Raw genomic sequence first — 15915 nt, forward strand, 5'->3', positions numbered from 1 at the left:
TAAACCATTAAAACCTGGAACTGATTCAACGACATGAATCTGAACTTTAACAGGAAACGAACTGAACATTGAACTGAACGTTCAACCGAAAGTTGAACCAAACATTGAACCATCAGTTGGATTCAATTTAAGAGAATTTTTACATCAGTTTGGGCTGTGAAATCTAACAAATCTATAAAAAAACTAAGTGTCCTGTGTGTGTGTGTGTGTGTATATATATATATATATATATATGTATACACACACACACACGTACGTGTGTATATACATACATACATATATAATATATACATACATACATACACGTGTGTGTATGTGTGTGTATATATACAGAGTTGATTGCTACAGTTTCAGATCTTATTCCTTTTTCATCCCATATCCTTCTAATCCTGTTGTTTTGTCCAGAACTCTTTGGTGGTGCCTGGTGGACAAATGTGGAACAACATGTACAAATAGAACAGCAGAAAACCGACCACGTGTCGAACCAGTGGATCCAAACGGGTCAAAGCACTAGTGTTCATTAAAGATTCTAATAAAATGAACCTGCAGTGAATAAAGGTTCAGATTTAGTTTGATGTAAACGTTCATGTTCCTTTTCAGGTCGTTTTTTCTGAGTGAACCAGAATTATCTAAATTCTATTAAATATTCACAGAATTTCGCAGCCGTAAGAAATGTCAACATTTACAAAAACTTTTTTCCACCTTGAGGCATTTTTTGTTTTTTAGAATAAAATGAAAAGGACAAAAAACCAACAGTGAACATGAACCTGTTAACGATGGGATTCAAATGGTGTTATCGTTTTAAAACGTACATTTAAGAATTTTATTATATGGCCGAGGTCTCAAAAAGTGTCATTAACAGTGTTGTTAACGGTGTCATTAACAGTGTTGTTAACATCCATAAATGTCCATATTTTCGTCTGATTCTTAAATGTCAGTTGAATCTGTGTCTGAGTTTCTGTCGTTCAGTTTTAACGTGGACAATGTCTGTTTCCAGTTCAGGTTTATTTGATTTTTTCAGTTTGAAAACGTGTAGTTTCCGTTCGATTGTCGTTTATAGCTTTAGTTTGTAGAGAAGGTGCCGTTCAGGCTTCATGACGAAACCTTGCATTCAGCTGATCGTAACCACGGCGACGAGTCGAGGCTGGGCGATAAAAACACAAATGTGACAAAACATTCAGTTTCATAAAATGTTGATGTTTTACTTTTAAATTAGTGTCAGTTTCATCTGTTTGAATAAAAACATTATTTAATTATATTAATGCTATTCTTTTACTATGTTTCACTGGTTTTTATTAAACTAAAAACATTCTAATTCATGAAATAATAATAAACTAAATCCACACGTGTTCGACTCCATCATGAATCTTTGACTAATTATTTGTAAAATCATAAATAACTTTAACTCAGAACCAAAACCCTCCTTTAAACTGTAAATAATAATAATAATAATAATAATAATGATATAACTCTATAATTATCACCCAGCCTCGTCACGTCTAATTCACCAAAACATCGGAGCTTCAACATTTCAACATAAATCAGTGAATTCAGATTTTTCACTTTTACATTTTATGACCAAAAAAAAAACAAAACAGGAAAATAACGTATAAAAACCTCCAGCGTTTGTTGTGTTGTAGTGAAAACTGCGACAGCATCAACACATGACAGTCAATTAAATTAATTTACATCTGAATGTGAAGAATCCAAATCATACAAAAAAACAAACCACGACGTAAAAAACACAAACATGCGTCGCACGAACTAAACCAGAAAAATACAAGTTATTTAAAAAACATTATGTACATGTACAAACGTCTCTATTGTTGTTTGTTTTTGTTGTTTGTTTTTGTTTGTTGTCGTGGTTTCCCGTCTTGTCTCCAAATCCAGATTTCTGGAACATTCAGTCGTTGTCTCTTTGGCTGGTGTGAAGTTCACGTCATTACACAACCTGAAAACACACCCACACGCTAAAATAACCATCTAAGAGCGTAGGAGGCGGCGCCCGGCCAGGACACAGCGGCAGCAGCGGCGTCTCCTACGCGTCTCATATACGTTTACATATATATATATATTTATATTTGACCAAACGGGTGCGAGGGTGGGTCACGTCGGTCCTGGACCAGGTCGATATATTCATCACATTCAGACGTGGAACTGAAGGAAGGCATCAATAAATAGAGGCGTGGCCCGCCCGTGTGTGCGTGCGGCGTCCGTCAGTCGCTCTTGGCGCTGTGGGCGGCGTCCAGGTTGACCACCTGCAGCTCTGTCAGGTTAGTGCTGCTGCCGCTCGACTGCTGTCCAATCACCATCTGGAATGACACACGGCCCCGTCAGCACCGGCCAATCACAACACAGCACCTCACACACAGCAGGCAGGGGGCGGGGCCACAGCAGACTCCGCCCCATTTAGACAGAATCCACCTCATCAGAAAAGACGAGGTTTAACAAACTGGGTCGAACGGAACCAGAACCAGAGGACGATTGGATTAAACTGAGAATCTAACGTAGAATCGAATATAATAGAACCACACAAAACAGAACAGAATCAATAATATAGAATAAAAGAGAAAAGAATCAATAATATAGAATACAACAATAGTATCAATAATATAGAATAAAAGAGAGAAGAATCAATAATATAGAATACAAGAGAATAGAATCAATAATATAGAATAAAAGAGAAAAGAATCAATAATATAGAATGAAAGAGAATAGAATCAATAATATAGAATAAAACAGAATCCTGTAGAATCTGCTTTGACGTTGGAATAGTTTTGGTTTATTTGGTTCCGTTGCAACTCATTTGACTTAATTAAACTCATTAATTTGACGCAGAAAATGATTTGATACATTTAAACTAAATCAGAAAAAACAGCTGAACTTTTGTTTCATCTGTTTGTTTTCATTTTATTTGTTTTGTCTTCTGTGTCATTTTTATCTTTTTTTATCCAGTTTTTATCTTTTTCATGTTACATCTTTGACACTTGTTTTTTTTTTTACTTCATCGTTTCATTTCTTGCCTTTTTGTTTGTTCCATCTTTTAATGTTTTAATTTATACCATTTTCATGTTGTCTCTGGTTGATTTTATTTCGGTTCTTTTTAAGTCTCTGTTGTCTTGTTTTGTCGTTTATATCACTTTTGTATGATGGTCCTGAAGGAAAAACACAATGACAAACTGCGAAAAGAAAAACAGAAGAAAAAAAGCAAAAGAAAAAAAACACAAGAAAAAAAAAACACAGAAAAAAAAACAAGAACCCCCCCCAAAAAAAACCCAAGAAAAAACGACATTCAAGAAAAAAAAACATGAAAAAAACACGAAAAAAAACCCACAAAAGAAAAAAAAACATGAAAAAAACACAGAAAAAAACCACACAAGAAAAAAGTGCATAAAAATACATGAAAAAAAAAAAACACACAAGAAAAAAAAAAAACAAAAAAAAAAAACAAAAAACAAGAAAAAAGCACTTGGAAAAAAACCACAAGAAAAAAATACACTAGAAAAAAACCCCATAAAAAAACATTAAAAAACACTTGAAAAAAAAACAACACAAGAAAAAAAACCACAAAAAAATTTATGGAAAAAAAAAAAAAAAAACACACAAGAAAAAAAAAACACATAAAAAACAAATGAAAAAAAACACACAAGAAAGAAAAACACATGAAAAAAAACCCTATAAAAAACACATGGAAAAAAAAAACCACAAGAAAAAAAACAACAAAAAAAACGCAGGAAAAAAAAACACAAGAAAAAGAAACACAAGAAAAGAAAACATGGGAAAAAAAAAAAAAACAAGAAAAAACACAAATGAAAAGAAGGCGGTACTGTAAAAGGGTGGTATCTGCTGTGACCAGGATCCGGATGCTGATTGGACAGTCTTTGTGTCAGGTGGGAAAACCAGAAGTTTCTATTTAAATACGTCGATCATTGAAGAAATGATCAGATGATTTAGATGCAGAGGAACTTCTGTCAGTTTGTGTCAGGGAGGCGGTCCTCCCACCAGATTACCCAATCAGCATCCAGATCCTGGTCACAGCAGGTACCGCCCTTTTACGGTACCGCCTTCTTCTCATTTGGATGATTTTAGTGTGTGCTTTTTTTCTTGTGTTTTTTTTATCTGTTTTTTTTTTTCCTGTGTTTTTGTCTTGTGTTTTTTTTTTTTGTTGTGTTTTCTTTTCCTGATTTTTTTTTCTTGTGGGTTTTTTTCTTGTGTTTTTTTTTCTTGTTTGTGTTTTTCTGTTTCTTTTTTTGCTGTTTGTCATAGTTTGTCCTTGAGGGCCACCATACTTTTGCTTTTGATGTTTTGCATCTTTTTGCTTTGTTTTATTTTCCTCTTACATCTTTTTTTTTTTTTTTTTTTTTATGTTTAATCTTGTTACATCATTTATTTTGTTTTCGTCTTTTAATTTTCACATTTCGTTTTTTGTTTTTTTTTTTACTTTTGTTTTAATTTTTTTCTGTTTCTTTTACGTCTCTTGGGTCTTTCTGTCTTTTTATAACTTTTTTTTTGTTGCGTATTTTTCGTCTCTTGTGTCGTTATGTTTTTTCAATCATTTTCATCTTTTTTTTCACTTGTTTCTGTTTTACATCATTTTCTTTTTTCCTGTTCCATCTTATACTTTGTCTCATTTCTTTTTCATTTAATTTTCATGTATTTTGTCTGTTTTTTTCTCATTTTCATGAAAGTTTTTTTCTGTTTTTCTGTTGCTCGAGTCCTCACTAAGACCAAGAGAGTGGACCACATCAGCCCGGTTCTGAGGTCTCTACACTGGCTCCCTGTCTCTCAGAGAATAGACTTCAAAATTCTCTTACTAACATATAAAGCACTGAATGGTTTAGGCCCAAAATACATTAGAGACCTTCTAGTCCAGTATGAACCATCCAGACCACTCAGGTCATCTGGTACAGGTCTGCTCTGTGTTCCCAAAGTCAGAACTAAACATGGAGAATCAGCGTTCAGTTTCTATGCTCCATATATCTGGAACAAACTACCAGAAAATATCAGGTCTGCTGAGAGTCTGAGTTCTTTTAAGTCCACGTTAAAGACTCACCTGTTCACTGCTGCCTTTGACTAAAAGGCTTTTGACTTTTTAAATTTTATATTCTCTTTGAAACTCTGCACTGCAACTTTTAGTTTAGTTTAGTTTTAGTGTTTTTATTTTTATTTTATTCTATTTTATTTTATTTATTTATTTTGATTTTATGTGTTGTTTTCTTACTTGCTGTTTTTAATCACCTTTTATATGTTCTTTTATAATGTTTTAAATGTGTTTCTTTTTGTTTCTTTTATTTCAATGTCCTGTGTGAAGCACCTTGAATTGCCTTGTTGCTGAAATGTGCTATACAAATAAACTTGCCTTGCCTTGCCTTTTTGTGAGTAAACCTTGTTTTCTTCCACCCTTTAAACTTTCACAAATTTAATGTCCATCTAAAAACACTGGTCTGTTTTTTAACCCGTTCACCCTCCGCTCGTGTTTTTTATCCTTTTTTCTGAAAACACTCATCTGTTTTTTAACCCGTTCATCCTCCAGTCATGTTGTTCGTCCTTTTTCTTCCTGTTTTCCACACGTTTCCACTCGGGTGCTTTTTAATCATTAACTCATGCATTAATGTGGGTTTCCTGTCAGTCATGTGACCACGATGCCACTCATCTCTGTTCACACTCAAACAAAGCGGCGGTGGCTGCAGGGGTTCGCGACCCTGCGCCGGTGCTCGATTACGATGCGTTAGTGCGGTGCCGTTGCATGCTGGGAAAAAAAAGGAATATGAGAGTTTCACTTGTAAAATGCAGATCTCGTACTGGATGAAGCTGCACCGCCGACATCGGAATCTGGACCGTCCCAGGGGGCGCCGTGAGGAACACCTGAGGAACCGCACCTGAAAAGAACAGCACAGACAACAGAGGTCAAAGGTCAGAGGAACACCTGAGGAACCACACCTGAAAGGAACAGCACAGACAACCGAGGTCAGAGGAACACCTGAGGAACCACACCTGAAAAGAACAGCACAGACAACAGAGGTCAAAGGTCAGAGGAACACCTGAGGAACCACACCTGAAAGGAACAGCACAGACAACAGAGGTCAAAGGTCAGAGGAACACCTGAGGAACCACACCTGAAAAGAACAGCACAGACAATAGAGGTCAAAGGTCAGAGGAACACCTGAGGAACCGCACCTGAAAAGAACAGCACAGACAACAGAGGTCAAAGGTCAGAGGAACACCTGAGGAACCACACCTGAAAAAGAACACCACATACAACAGAGGTCAAAGGTCAGAGGAACACCTGAGGAACTGCACCTGAAAGGAACAGCACAGACAACAGAGGTCAAAGGTCAGAGGAACACCTGAGGAACCGCACCTGAAAAGAACAGCACAGACAACAGAGGTCAAAGGTCAGAGGAACACCTGAGGAACCACACCTGAAAAAGAACAGCACATACAACAGAGGTCAAAGGTCAGAGGAACACCTGAGGAACTGCACCTGAAACCAACACCACAGACAACAGAGGTCAAAGGTCAGAGGTCAGAGGAACACCTGAGGAACCGCACCTGAAAAGAACAGCACAGACAACAGAGGTCAAAGGTCAGAGGAACACCTGAGGAACTGCACCTGAAACCAACACCACAGACAACAGAGGTCAAAGGAACACTTCAGGAACTGCACCTGAAAGTAACACCACAGACAACAGAGGTCAAAGGTCAGAGGAACACCTGAGGACCCGCACCTGAAACAAACACCACAAACAACAGAGGTCAAAGGTCAGAGGAACACCTGAGGAACCACATCTGAAAAGAACACCACAGAAAACAGAGGTCAAAGGTCAGAGGAACACCTGAGGAACCGCACCAGAAACAAACACCACAGACAACAGAGGTCAAAGGTCAGAGGAACACCTGAGGAACTGCACCTGAAAGGAACAGCACAGACAACAGAGGTCAAAGGTCAGAGGGTGAGGAGGAGGAGGGACTGCCATCCTTCAGCAGCAGAAACACGAGGAAAAGGACCAAGGTCAAAGGTCACAGAACCAGTACAAATACTCTGGTAAAAGTACACAAGTACAGAGTAAAAGTACACAAGTATATAGAGTAAAAGTACACAAGCACTGAGTAAAAGTACACAAGTACAGAGTAAAAGTGATAAATGACAGTTTACTGTGTCTCTGTAGGTTTATGTTTAACACATACGTAGTAGATTATGATGTAGAATTATATATATGACCATTATATAGTTATATAGGCTCATTGAAGCATATATATATATATATATATATATATATATATATATAGATAGATAGATATAGATATATATATATATAGATATATATATATATGATATATATATGTGTGTGTGTGTGTGTGTGTGTATTATTACCTCCGCCAAGGAGGTTATGTTTTTGCCAGGGTTTGTTTGTTTGTCTGTTTGTTTGTCTGTCCGTTAGTGTGCAACATAACTCCAAAAGTTATGGACAGATTTTGATGAAATTTTCAGGGTTTGTTGGAAATGGGATAAGGAAGAAATGATTAAATTTTGGTGGTGATCGGGGGTGGGGGGGCCCATTTCCAACAAACCCTGAAAATTTCATCAAATCTGTCCATAACTTTTTGAGTTATGTTGCACACTAACGGACAGACAGACAGACAGACAAACAAACAAACAAACCCTGGCAAAAACATAACCTCCTTGGCGTGGGGGGGGGGGGTCCACGGGGGGGGCCACTGATCAGCCTTGGCGGAGGTCTGCGCTCTCCGAGTGCTTCTAGTTACCTCCGCCAAGGAGGTTATGTTTTTGCCAGGGTTTGTTTGTCTGTCTGTTTGTCTGTCCGTTAGTGTGCAACATAACTCAAAAAGTTATGGACAGATTTTGATGAAATTTTCAGGGTTTGTTGGAAATGGGATAAGGAAGAAATGATCAAATTTTGGTGGTGATCGGGGGTGGGGGGGCCCACGGGGGGGGGCCACTGATCAGCCTTGGTGGAGGTCTGCGCTCTCCGAGTGCTTCTAGTTCTAGATAGTGTTCGTGTTCTCTCGTACTAAAGTGCGGCAGACAGAACACACACACTTTTGGATTTCCTGTTTCCTCGACAGGGTTTGAGTTTTGAAGGGGTTAAACAGTAGAGCAGTGACGTTGCCGTGGTGAAGTGGGTGGGGCTCACCTGTGTCCGGGGCCTGGGGGTGGGACACCTGCATGGCTGACGTTCCCTGGGAGAAGGCGTTGAGCACGGCCAAGCCCCCGTCGGCCAACGCCGGCGTGGATGCGTACATGACCGTATGAGGGCTGGGGTACATCATGTGACCCGCCACCGACGTGGGCACCGACGACGTCACGATGGTCGCCGGGAGACTCACTGTGGCTGGAGGGAGGAGGGGTTAGGGGAGGACACAGGGTTACTGAGGTCAGACGCATCGACATGTGTCGTCCAGCAGATGGAGCTGCAGGACTGTGACAAGCACTTCCTGTTTCTGTTCAACTGATGTTTATGTATGAGGAGACAAAAACACACAAAAAACACACACACACACACACACAATAAACACAAAACATAATAAACACACAATAAAGGGTGAAAAAACAGCTCCTCTACCCAAATCTGTCGATATAATATAATATAATATAATATAATGTAAACATGTTTATAGTGTGTGTGACAGACAGCAGTGGAACCAATAAGAGTGAATGGTTGGAGAGGAATTACTTTTTGTATACAGATGGAGTTTTTATTACTGTCTGTTTTTTAAATGATACCATCAGCCTGAACAGGGACGACAGGTAGACATTAGAACCTGGTACATGTGTCCTGTATATGTCCACTGTCCCTGTTTAAATCAATAAATAAAATGAAAAATAAACACAAAACACACAATACACATAATAAACACACAATGTATCAGGACAAACCTGTGAACGTTTTAAAGTGTAAACTATATAATATATAAAACATTTACAGGTTCAACATGTGAAGGATTTTACTGGAGCAAAGTTTACCAAATTCAAACCTGAATAAATATGATAAATATAAATATAATATGATAAATATATTAAATATCATAAATATAAAAACAATAAATATGATAAATATAATAGATATTAATAAATATAAATATGATAAATATAATAAATTGTATGATAAATATAAATATGATAAATATAATAGATATAATAAATATAAATATGACAAATATGATAAATATATATATAATAAATATGATGAATATAATAAATATAATAAATACATGCATCTTGTTGTGTCTTATATCTACTTAAATCTGCGTCTTTTTCAGTCACTTTTGTCATGTTGTGTCTTTTACATCTTTTGTCATTTTGTTTTTTATTAAACGTTGGCGTCTGTAGTTTTTCGTTGTTTTAGATTATTTGAGTCTTTTCTTCTGATTCTGAATAAAAAATATGATTCTTCTTCTGTTGTCTCTTATATTTAACTAGACCGACGTACGCCGACGTTGACCCTGGACTGATTCTACTTCCTGTTGTGGGTGTGGTCCGCTGTGTGGGCGGGGCCAACCTACCGGTGGAGTTGCTGGAGGAGTGGGCGATGTCGGGGCTGCTGTCACTGTTGGAGGTGGGCGGGGCATTGGGGTGGACCTGGATGGCCTGGAGCTGCTGAGGAACGCCCCCTCCTGAGGACGACAAAGGGACAGAGGGTCAGAACTGGACCAAGACCAGGACCAAGACCAGGACCTGGACCGGGACCAGAACCAGGGCCAGGACCAGAACAGAGGGTGTTAGTGGTCAGTCAGTGGGGGCGTGGTGTTAGGTTCTCGTGGGCGGCGTGCTCTAACGTGCAGCGAGGGCGTGGTTAGTATGAGGCAGGTGGGCGGGGTCACCTGTGAGGGAGACAGCGGCGGGGAAGCGGAAGACGGCCTGCTGTCCCTGCGGAGGCGGGGGGGCAGCGGCCAGCGCCGGGCCATGCTGCCCCTGGAGAGACAGGGAGTGCTGCTGCAGCTGGCCCAGAGGAATGGTGGGGGTGCCGGGGGGGGAGGGGGGTGCCTGGGGGGGTGGGGGGCACAGAGACACGTCAGAGACAGAACCAGACCGGAACCAGAACCGGAACCAGCACAGAGACACGTTAGAGACAGAACCAGACCGGAACCACAACCAGAACCAGAACCAGCACAGAGACCCGTCAGAGACAGAACCAGACCGGAACCACAACCAGAACCAGCACAGAGACCCGTCAGAGACAGAACCAGACCGGAACCACAACCAGAACCAGCACAGAGACAGAAGCAGACCGGAACCACAACCAGAACCAGCACAGAGACACGTCAGAGACAGAACCAAACCGAAACCACAACCAGAACCAAGACACCAGAACCAGCACAGAGACACGTCAGAGACAGAACTGGGCCAGAACCAGAACCAGCACAGAGACATGTCAGACACAGAACAACATCGGAACCACAACCAGAACCAGGACACCAGAACCAGCACAGACAGGCATCAGAGATTGAAGAGACAGGGGCTGAAAGGTGGACAACACAGCACTGGACCGGAACCAGACCAGAACCAAGACTAACAACACAGGACGAGAACCAAAGCCAAAACCCCAGAACTGGATCAGAACCAGCATAGAGACCACAGAATCAGAACCAGACCAAGAGCAAACATAAAACCACCACATCTTTACACAGAATCAGAACCGGGCTTTGGACCTGATCAGAACTAACATCATAACCACACAGAGGAGAAGCCCCGCCCCTTGACCTCTGACCCCAGGATGTCACTCAGAAATAGACAGATTAAGCCTCAGAACCAGAACCACTGGACCTGGTCTGTAGTCTGGATTTGAATCTTTATACAGATTCTTTTCATTTCTTTATTTTATTGAATTATGTTCAGTTTGTTTCATTTTCTATTTCATTGTTTTGTTCATTTTTGTTCTTTTTTGTTGATCATTTTTATTAATTTTGTTGATAATTCTGCTCATTTCTTTGTTTTTTGTCTTTTTTCCATTTTTGGTAGATTTTTAAAAATTGTTTTTTAAAATAACTTTGTTGTTTGTTTAATTTAAATAATTTGTTCAATTTTTTAAATTAATTATGCTGACCATTTTGTGGATTTCTTTCAGTTCTTTTAATAATTCTGTAAATTTTTTAGTTTAATTTTTATTTTGTTTTGTTTTCCTGAAGTCAATCTGAGACTAAACTTATTTTAACGTTTTCGGCCTGATGACACATTCTTCATTTTCTCCTATATTTGATAATTAATGATCAGTTAATGGTTGAAACTAGATGAACAGATACTGAGTTTGGGGTTCTGTAATGGGGGTTCTGGTTCTTGTTCTCAGCAGTTCCTTCTTCTCATACTTCGGTCTTTTCTGCCCGTTTGGTGCCAGTTGCTGCCGTTTGGTTTTTCATTCCATCGTCTGTTGTGTCTGGACGTGGGAGTGTGTGGGTCCACCTGCCACCAGCAAAATGGGTCAGACAGGTGGTGAAGAGGAAGGAGAAGGAGGAGGAGGAAGAGGAGGAGGAGGAAGAAGAGGAGGAAGAGAAGGAAGAAGAGGAGGAGGAAGAGGAGAGGGAGGAAGAGGAGGAGGAGAAGGAGGAGGGGGAGGAGGAAGAGAAGCAGGAGGAAGAGGAGTGGGGGGAAGAGGAGGAGGAAGAGGAGGAGGAGGAGGAAGAGGAGGAGGAGGAAGAAGAGGAGGAGGAGGAAGAGGAGGAGGAGAAGGAGGAGGGGGAGAGAAGAGGAGGAGGAGGAGGGAGAGAAGCAGGGGGAAGAGGAGTGGGGGGAAGAGGAGGAGGAAGAGGAGGAGGAAGGAGACACATGGTGGAACAGAGTGTGCAGAGGCATCCTGGTTGTCCCTCAGCTGTCAATCACAGCAGATCGACGCCCATTAGGGGCCGCCATGTGTCCTAATGCTCAGCTGTGACGACAGGACGGAGACGGCGAGCGGCAGTGGACCAGAACAGACGTGTCCAAATAAACTAAACGAAGGAAGACGACAACTGGAAAAACAGGATGAAGGCTGTCCAGGTTTTACAACTGAGAGGTGTTCAAGGACTGACAGATGAGTAGGACACATGGAAACCTCCAGCTGAGACTGCATTCAGGACCAGAGTTTAAAGGTCCAGTACAGAGAATGTGTTTCCAGCGGATTACAGCCACACCTTCAGTCTGTGGTGTTTTTAAGGGACACAGACTACGTTTCCCATGAGCACTAGCTCCTACTGTCATAAGGGCACAACTGTGTCCAAGGTTCTAATAGTTTTGGATTTTTCATTTTAGTTTAGCCGTATTTAGTTTTGACTTTCTTTTCTCTAATTCAGTTAGTTTTAATTCGTTTATAGAGCAGGTTTGCTAGTTTTTATTTATTTTTGTTTTTTTTTCTAAATGTTTAGTTTTAGTTTAGTTTTAGGTTTTTTTTTAATATCTTTTCTCTTCCACATTGTATTCAAATAAATCCCAGACAGGACTCTGCTGCTTTCTCCCAACTTTAGTCTCCATGTTTCCAGGTAGAGTGGGGACTAGAAGACGACTGGAAACCACAAGAGACCACAAGTGAGGGACCGTCAAGTGTCGTATGGTGCCGCTAGCTAAAATTGCTAGAGTGAAATAAATCGCTTTCATATCAATCTGACATTGACAAAAGACGAAAACAAAGGGAATTTTATCCATAATTTTTATCCGTTTTAGTTAGTTTTATAAACACACAATACAGTTTGTTAGTTATCGTTTTTTCTTTTAATTATAGTTTTTATTTATTTGTTCACAAAAATGTTTTTTCAATTCTAGTTTTTGTCATTTCGTTAGTTTTTGTTAACGATAATAACCTTGGACCACCCAGACACATTTCAGTGGTACCTTCCAAAGCCCTTAGTTTGGACTGAACCAATGCTCCAAATCCAACAGATTAGCCCCGTCCATCACAGAGCTAGCCCTGTGGCTAACATCAAAGACCTAGCCCTGTAGCTAACGTCCCAGAGCTAGCCCTGTGGCTAATGTCCCAGAGCTAGTCCTGTGGCTAACACACCAGTGTTTACCAAGTGTTAGACTGAGCTACCAACAGACACTAGAGTCCAATCCAATGTTCCCATGCATGTATGTAAAAAACAGCAGCATCCTACACCTGTGGAGAATAGGGCTGTGTATTGGCAAGAATCTGGTGGTATGATACAAATGACAATACTAGGATCACGATACGATATATCACGATATGTCATGATACTGTTAAAAAAGCATATTTTTGTTTGTTTCTTTAATTAAAATGATTTCCTTGAAGAATTGAATTACACCAGCAATCTGCACAAATACTAAACACATTTTTATGTGATCATAACAGGATCCAATGTTATATCACAAAATGTTCCTGTGTTCAAACTGAAATTCTTGTTTTATAGACATTACAGTTTAAGATCCTGTTCAAATGTTCATATTCTATTAGTTCAGAACTAACACCAGAACTTTATTTGAGTGCAATCCCAACAAAGGAACTAACATTATTTGATTAAAGAGTGTAAAATTATAATAAGTGAAATATAAACAATAAAGAAAAACATAACACTAAAATGAACCTCCACAATATCTGCATTTGAATAAATACCAAAAAATATCGATACAGTACTTTTTAATATCGACAAAGTATTGTAAAATGAAATATCAAGATATATTGCAGAACTGAAATTTTCTTCCAGCCCTAGTGGAGAAGGCAGAGGTCCAACTGCAGCTCTGTTTTCATTCCTTTGACTCTATCCTTAGTTCTATCCATGGGTTCAATGCACAGGTTTCCCTCTGTTTGAGTCGGGGCTCATTCACTCTACACTTTAGTTTTCTGTTTCTTTGTGCCAGTCTAGCTCCAGTTCCAGTGTCCACCATTACAACTACACTAATCCAACTAAAATGGACACATCTGACTCCTCACTCGTTCATCTGACTTCTTTCTACTAAACTCTGATGGTTGGTGTGTTGTTGTCATGGTGACATAAGTCTGCCGTAAATCAGTTCAGTCTGGTCCCACCCGACCAGGGAAGATGGAAATAGCATTTGGAAATAACCTGTTTAGGTGAAGATAATCTGATTTTAAACTGTGGACTACGATCAGACACAGAGAAAAATGAGACTTACTGATCAGATAGAAAGTCTGTTCAGGAGCTTTAAAGTCAGAGAGAGATGAGGAGATGTTTAGGACAGAAAAACAAGACGAAGAAGAAATTACAGATACACCAACAGGAGGTAGGTTCAAGAAACTACAAACAGGAAGTGGATTCAAGAAAATACAGACAAACCGGAAGTGGATTCAATGAAGACTGAGTCCATTTCAGATTGAATGATCTGAGGATGGGCTTTCAAAGGGTTTAGTTTGATTCAATTTGGATGAAGTGACTTTTTACTTTTTGAGTTTTATAAGTTAAACCTTTGATTTAAAATGTTTGATATAAAACCAGCTCTAATGTCCAAAGACATTTTATTCTTATTTCATCTGAGGTTTGTTTGTTTGTTCTTTTAACAGTTGAATAAATTTTATGTTTTCGCTGCTGGTTTTAGTTTCATTTCTTCCACTTTCTTCATAAACTCTTCACCTTATTTTAAGACGGTTGATGAATTATTATTAGTAGTAACTGTAGTAGTAGTAGTAGTAGTAGTAGTAGTTCTGAATTCTCTTTAATCTGTACATGCCATTCTTCCCCAGGATCATCTGTTTGTGTAGAACATACTCACCTGATCCTGGATCAGTTTAGAAGGTCATTAAATCTGGAACCAGGATCATAAACGTTTAAGGCTTTTAACGGTAATATTCATACTTTAATCACATGTTCAACAGACTGAACCACATTTACTACATTTGTTTAACCTTTGAGGTTCTTTTTCGAGGCTGAACTGGTTCAACAACACCTCCTCCTCACATCGTATCACATCCAATAATTGAACAATGGTGTTGATTCGACAGTGTTTTTCTGATGGTGACCTCTTGACCCACAGCACAGGAAATCTAAGCAGTAATTACCCACAAAGCCCCTTTAGGACAACCTCAGGATCATTTCAGGACCACCTCAGGGGTCAGGATCAATGCCCGTGTCCCCCGAATGAAGGTTTATGTCTGGTTCAGGACCACCGAGACTCCCCCCGACCACCAAGACCAAACACCAAGACACCCCTAACCACCAAGACCAACCACCAAGACTCCCCTTGACCACCAAGACCAACCAATGAGACCCCCCCTCAACCACCAAGGCCCCCCCAGCCACCAAGACCAACCACCAAGACTCCCCTTGACCACTCAGACCAACCACTGAGACACATCCCCCCCAAACCAAAGAGACCAACCACCGAGACCCTCCCAACCACCAAGACCAACCACCAAGACTCCCCTTGACCACCGAGACCCCCCCGGTCACCAAGACCAACCACCAAGACCTCCCCCCGGCCACCAAGACCAATCACTGAGACCCCCCCTCAACCACCAAGGCCCCCCCGGCCACCAAGACCAACCACCGAGATCCCCCTTGACCACCCAGATCCTCCCAACTACTGAGACCAACCACTGAGACCCCCCTGACCCCCCAACACCTCAATTATCATTTCTGCGCTGACTCCTTGTTGAATATTCATGACTAATTAAAGGCGGTGTTCGTCAGCCATCATCACCGAGTCCATTGAGTCCCCTCCTCTAATTATTCCAGCCCCCACCACCACCTTCCCCTTCCCACCCCCCCACACTACCCCAATCAAAGCCAGTTGCTGTTGACGTGGCTGAATGAGGATGAGTGTTGTCGACAGAGTGTGAAGGGTTGTTGTCTGATGTAAACAGCTGAGAGAGGCACAACCCCCCCCCCCCCCCCCCCCAATGATGGCGGGGGTCACAGCTTCATTCAGATTCTAATTAGATAATAATTAACTGGACAACATGGTGAAGGCGTTGCTTTGATTCAGAGGATTCGACTAGTTCCAGTGTCTCTGTA

At 40.4% G+C, this 15915-nt stretch overlaps 1 protein-coding gene across 3 annotated transcripts in view; it reads right to left on the reverse strand.

Annotated features, from left to right (window-relative positions):
• Positions 1-1012: 1012 nt before the first annotated feature.
• The window catches only part of srfb (serum response factor b), a 52222-nt gene continuing 37319 nt past the window's right edge, over positions 1013-15915 (reverse strand). The window contains exons 4-7 of one of the 3 annotated variants that reach the window (XM_030155809.1): positions 9526-9636; positions 8157-8354; positions 5803-5879; positions 1013-2312 (exon numbers count right to left, since the gene is read on the reverse strand). In XM_030155809.1, coding sequence (XP_030011669.1) covers positions 2217-2312; positions 5803-5879; positions 8157-8354; positions 9526-9636 — 482 coding nt within the window. In that variant the 3' untranslated portion in view covers positions 1013-2216. Of the gene's footprint in view, positions 2313-5780; positions 5880-8156; positions 8355-9525; positions 9637-9843; positions 10007-15915 lie in introns of those variants that run through there. The other 2 variants (XM_030155810.1, XM_030155811.1) reach the window with 2 other exon arrangements.

The sequence above is a fragment of the Sphaeramia orbicularis genome, chromosome 15, assembly GCF_902148855.1.
Source record: "Sphaeramia orbicularis chromosome 15, fSphaOr1.1, whole genome shotgun sequence".
Lineage (NCBI taxonomy): Eukaryota > Metazoa > Chordata > Actinopteri > Kurtiformes > Apogonidae > Sphaeramia > Sphaeramia orbicularis.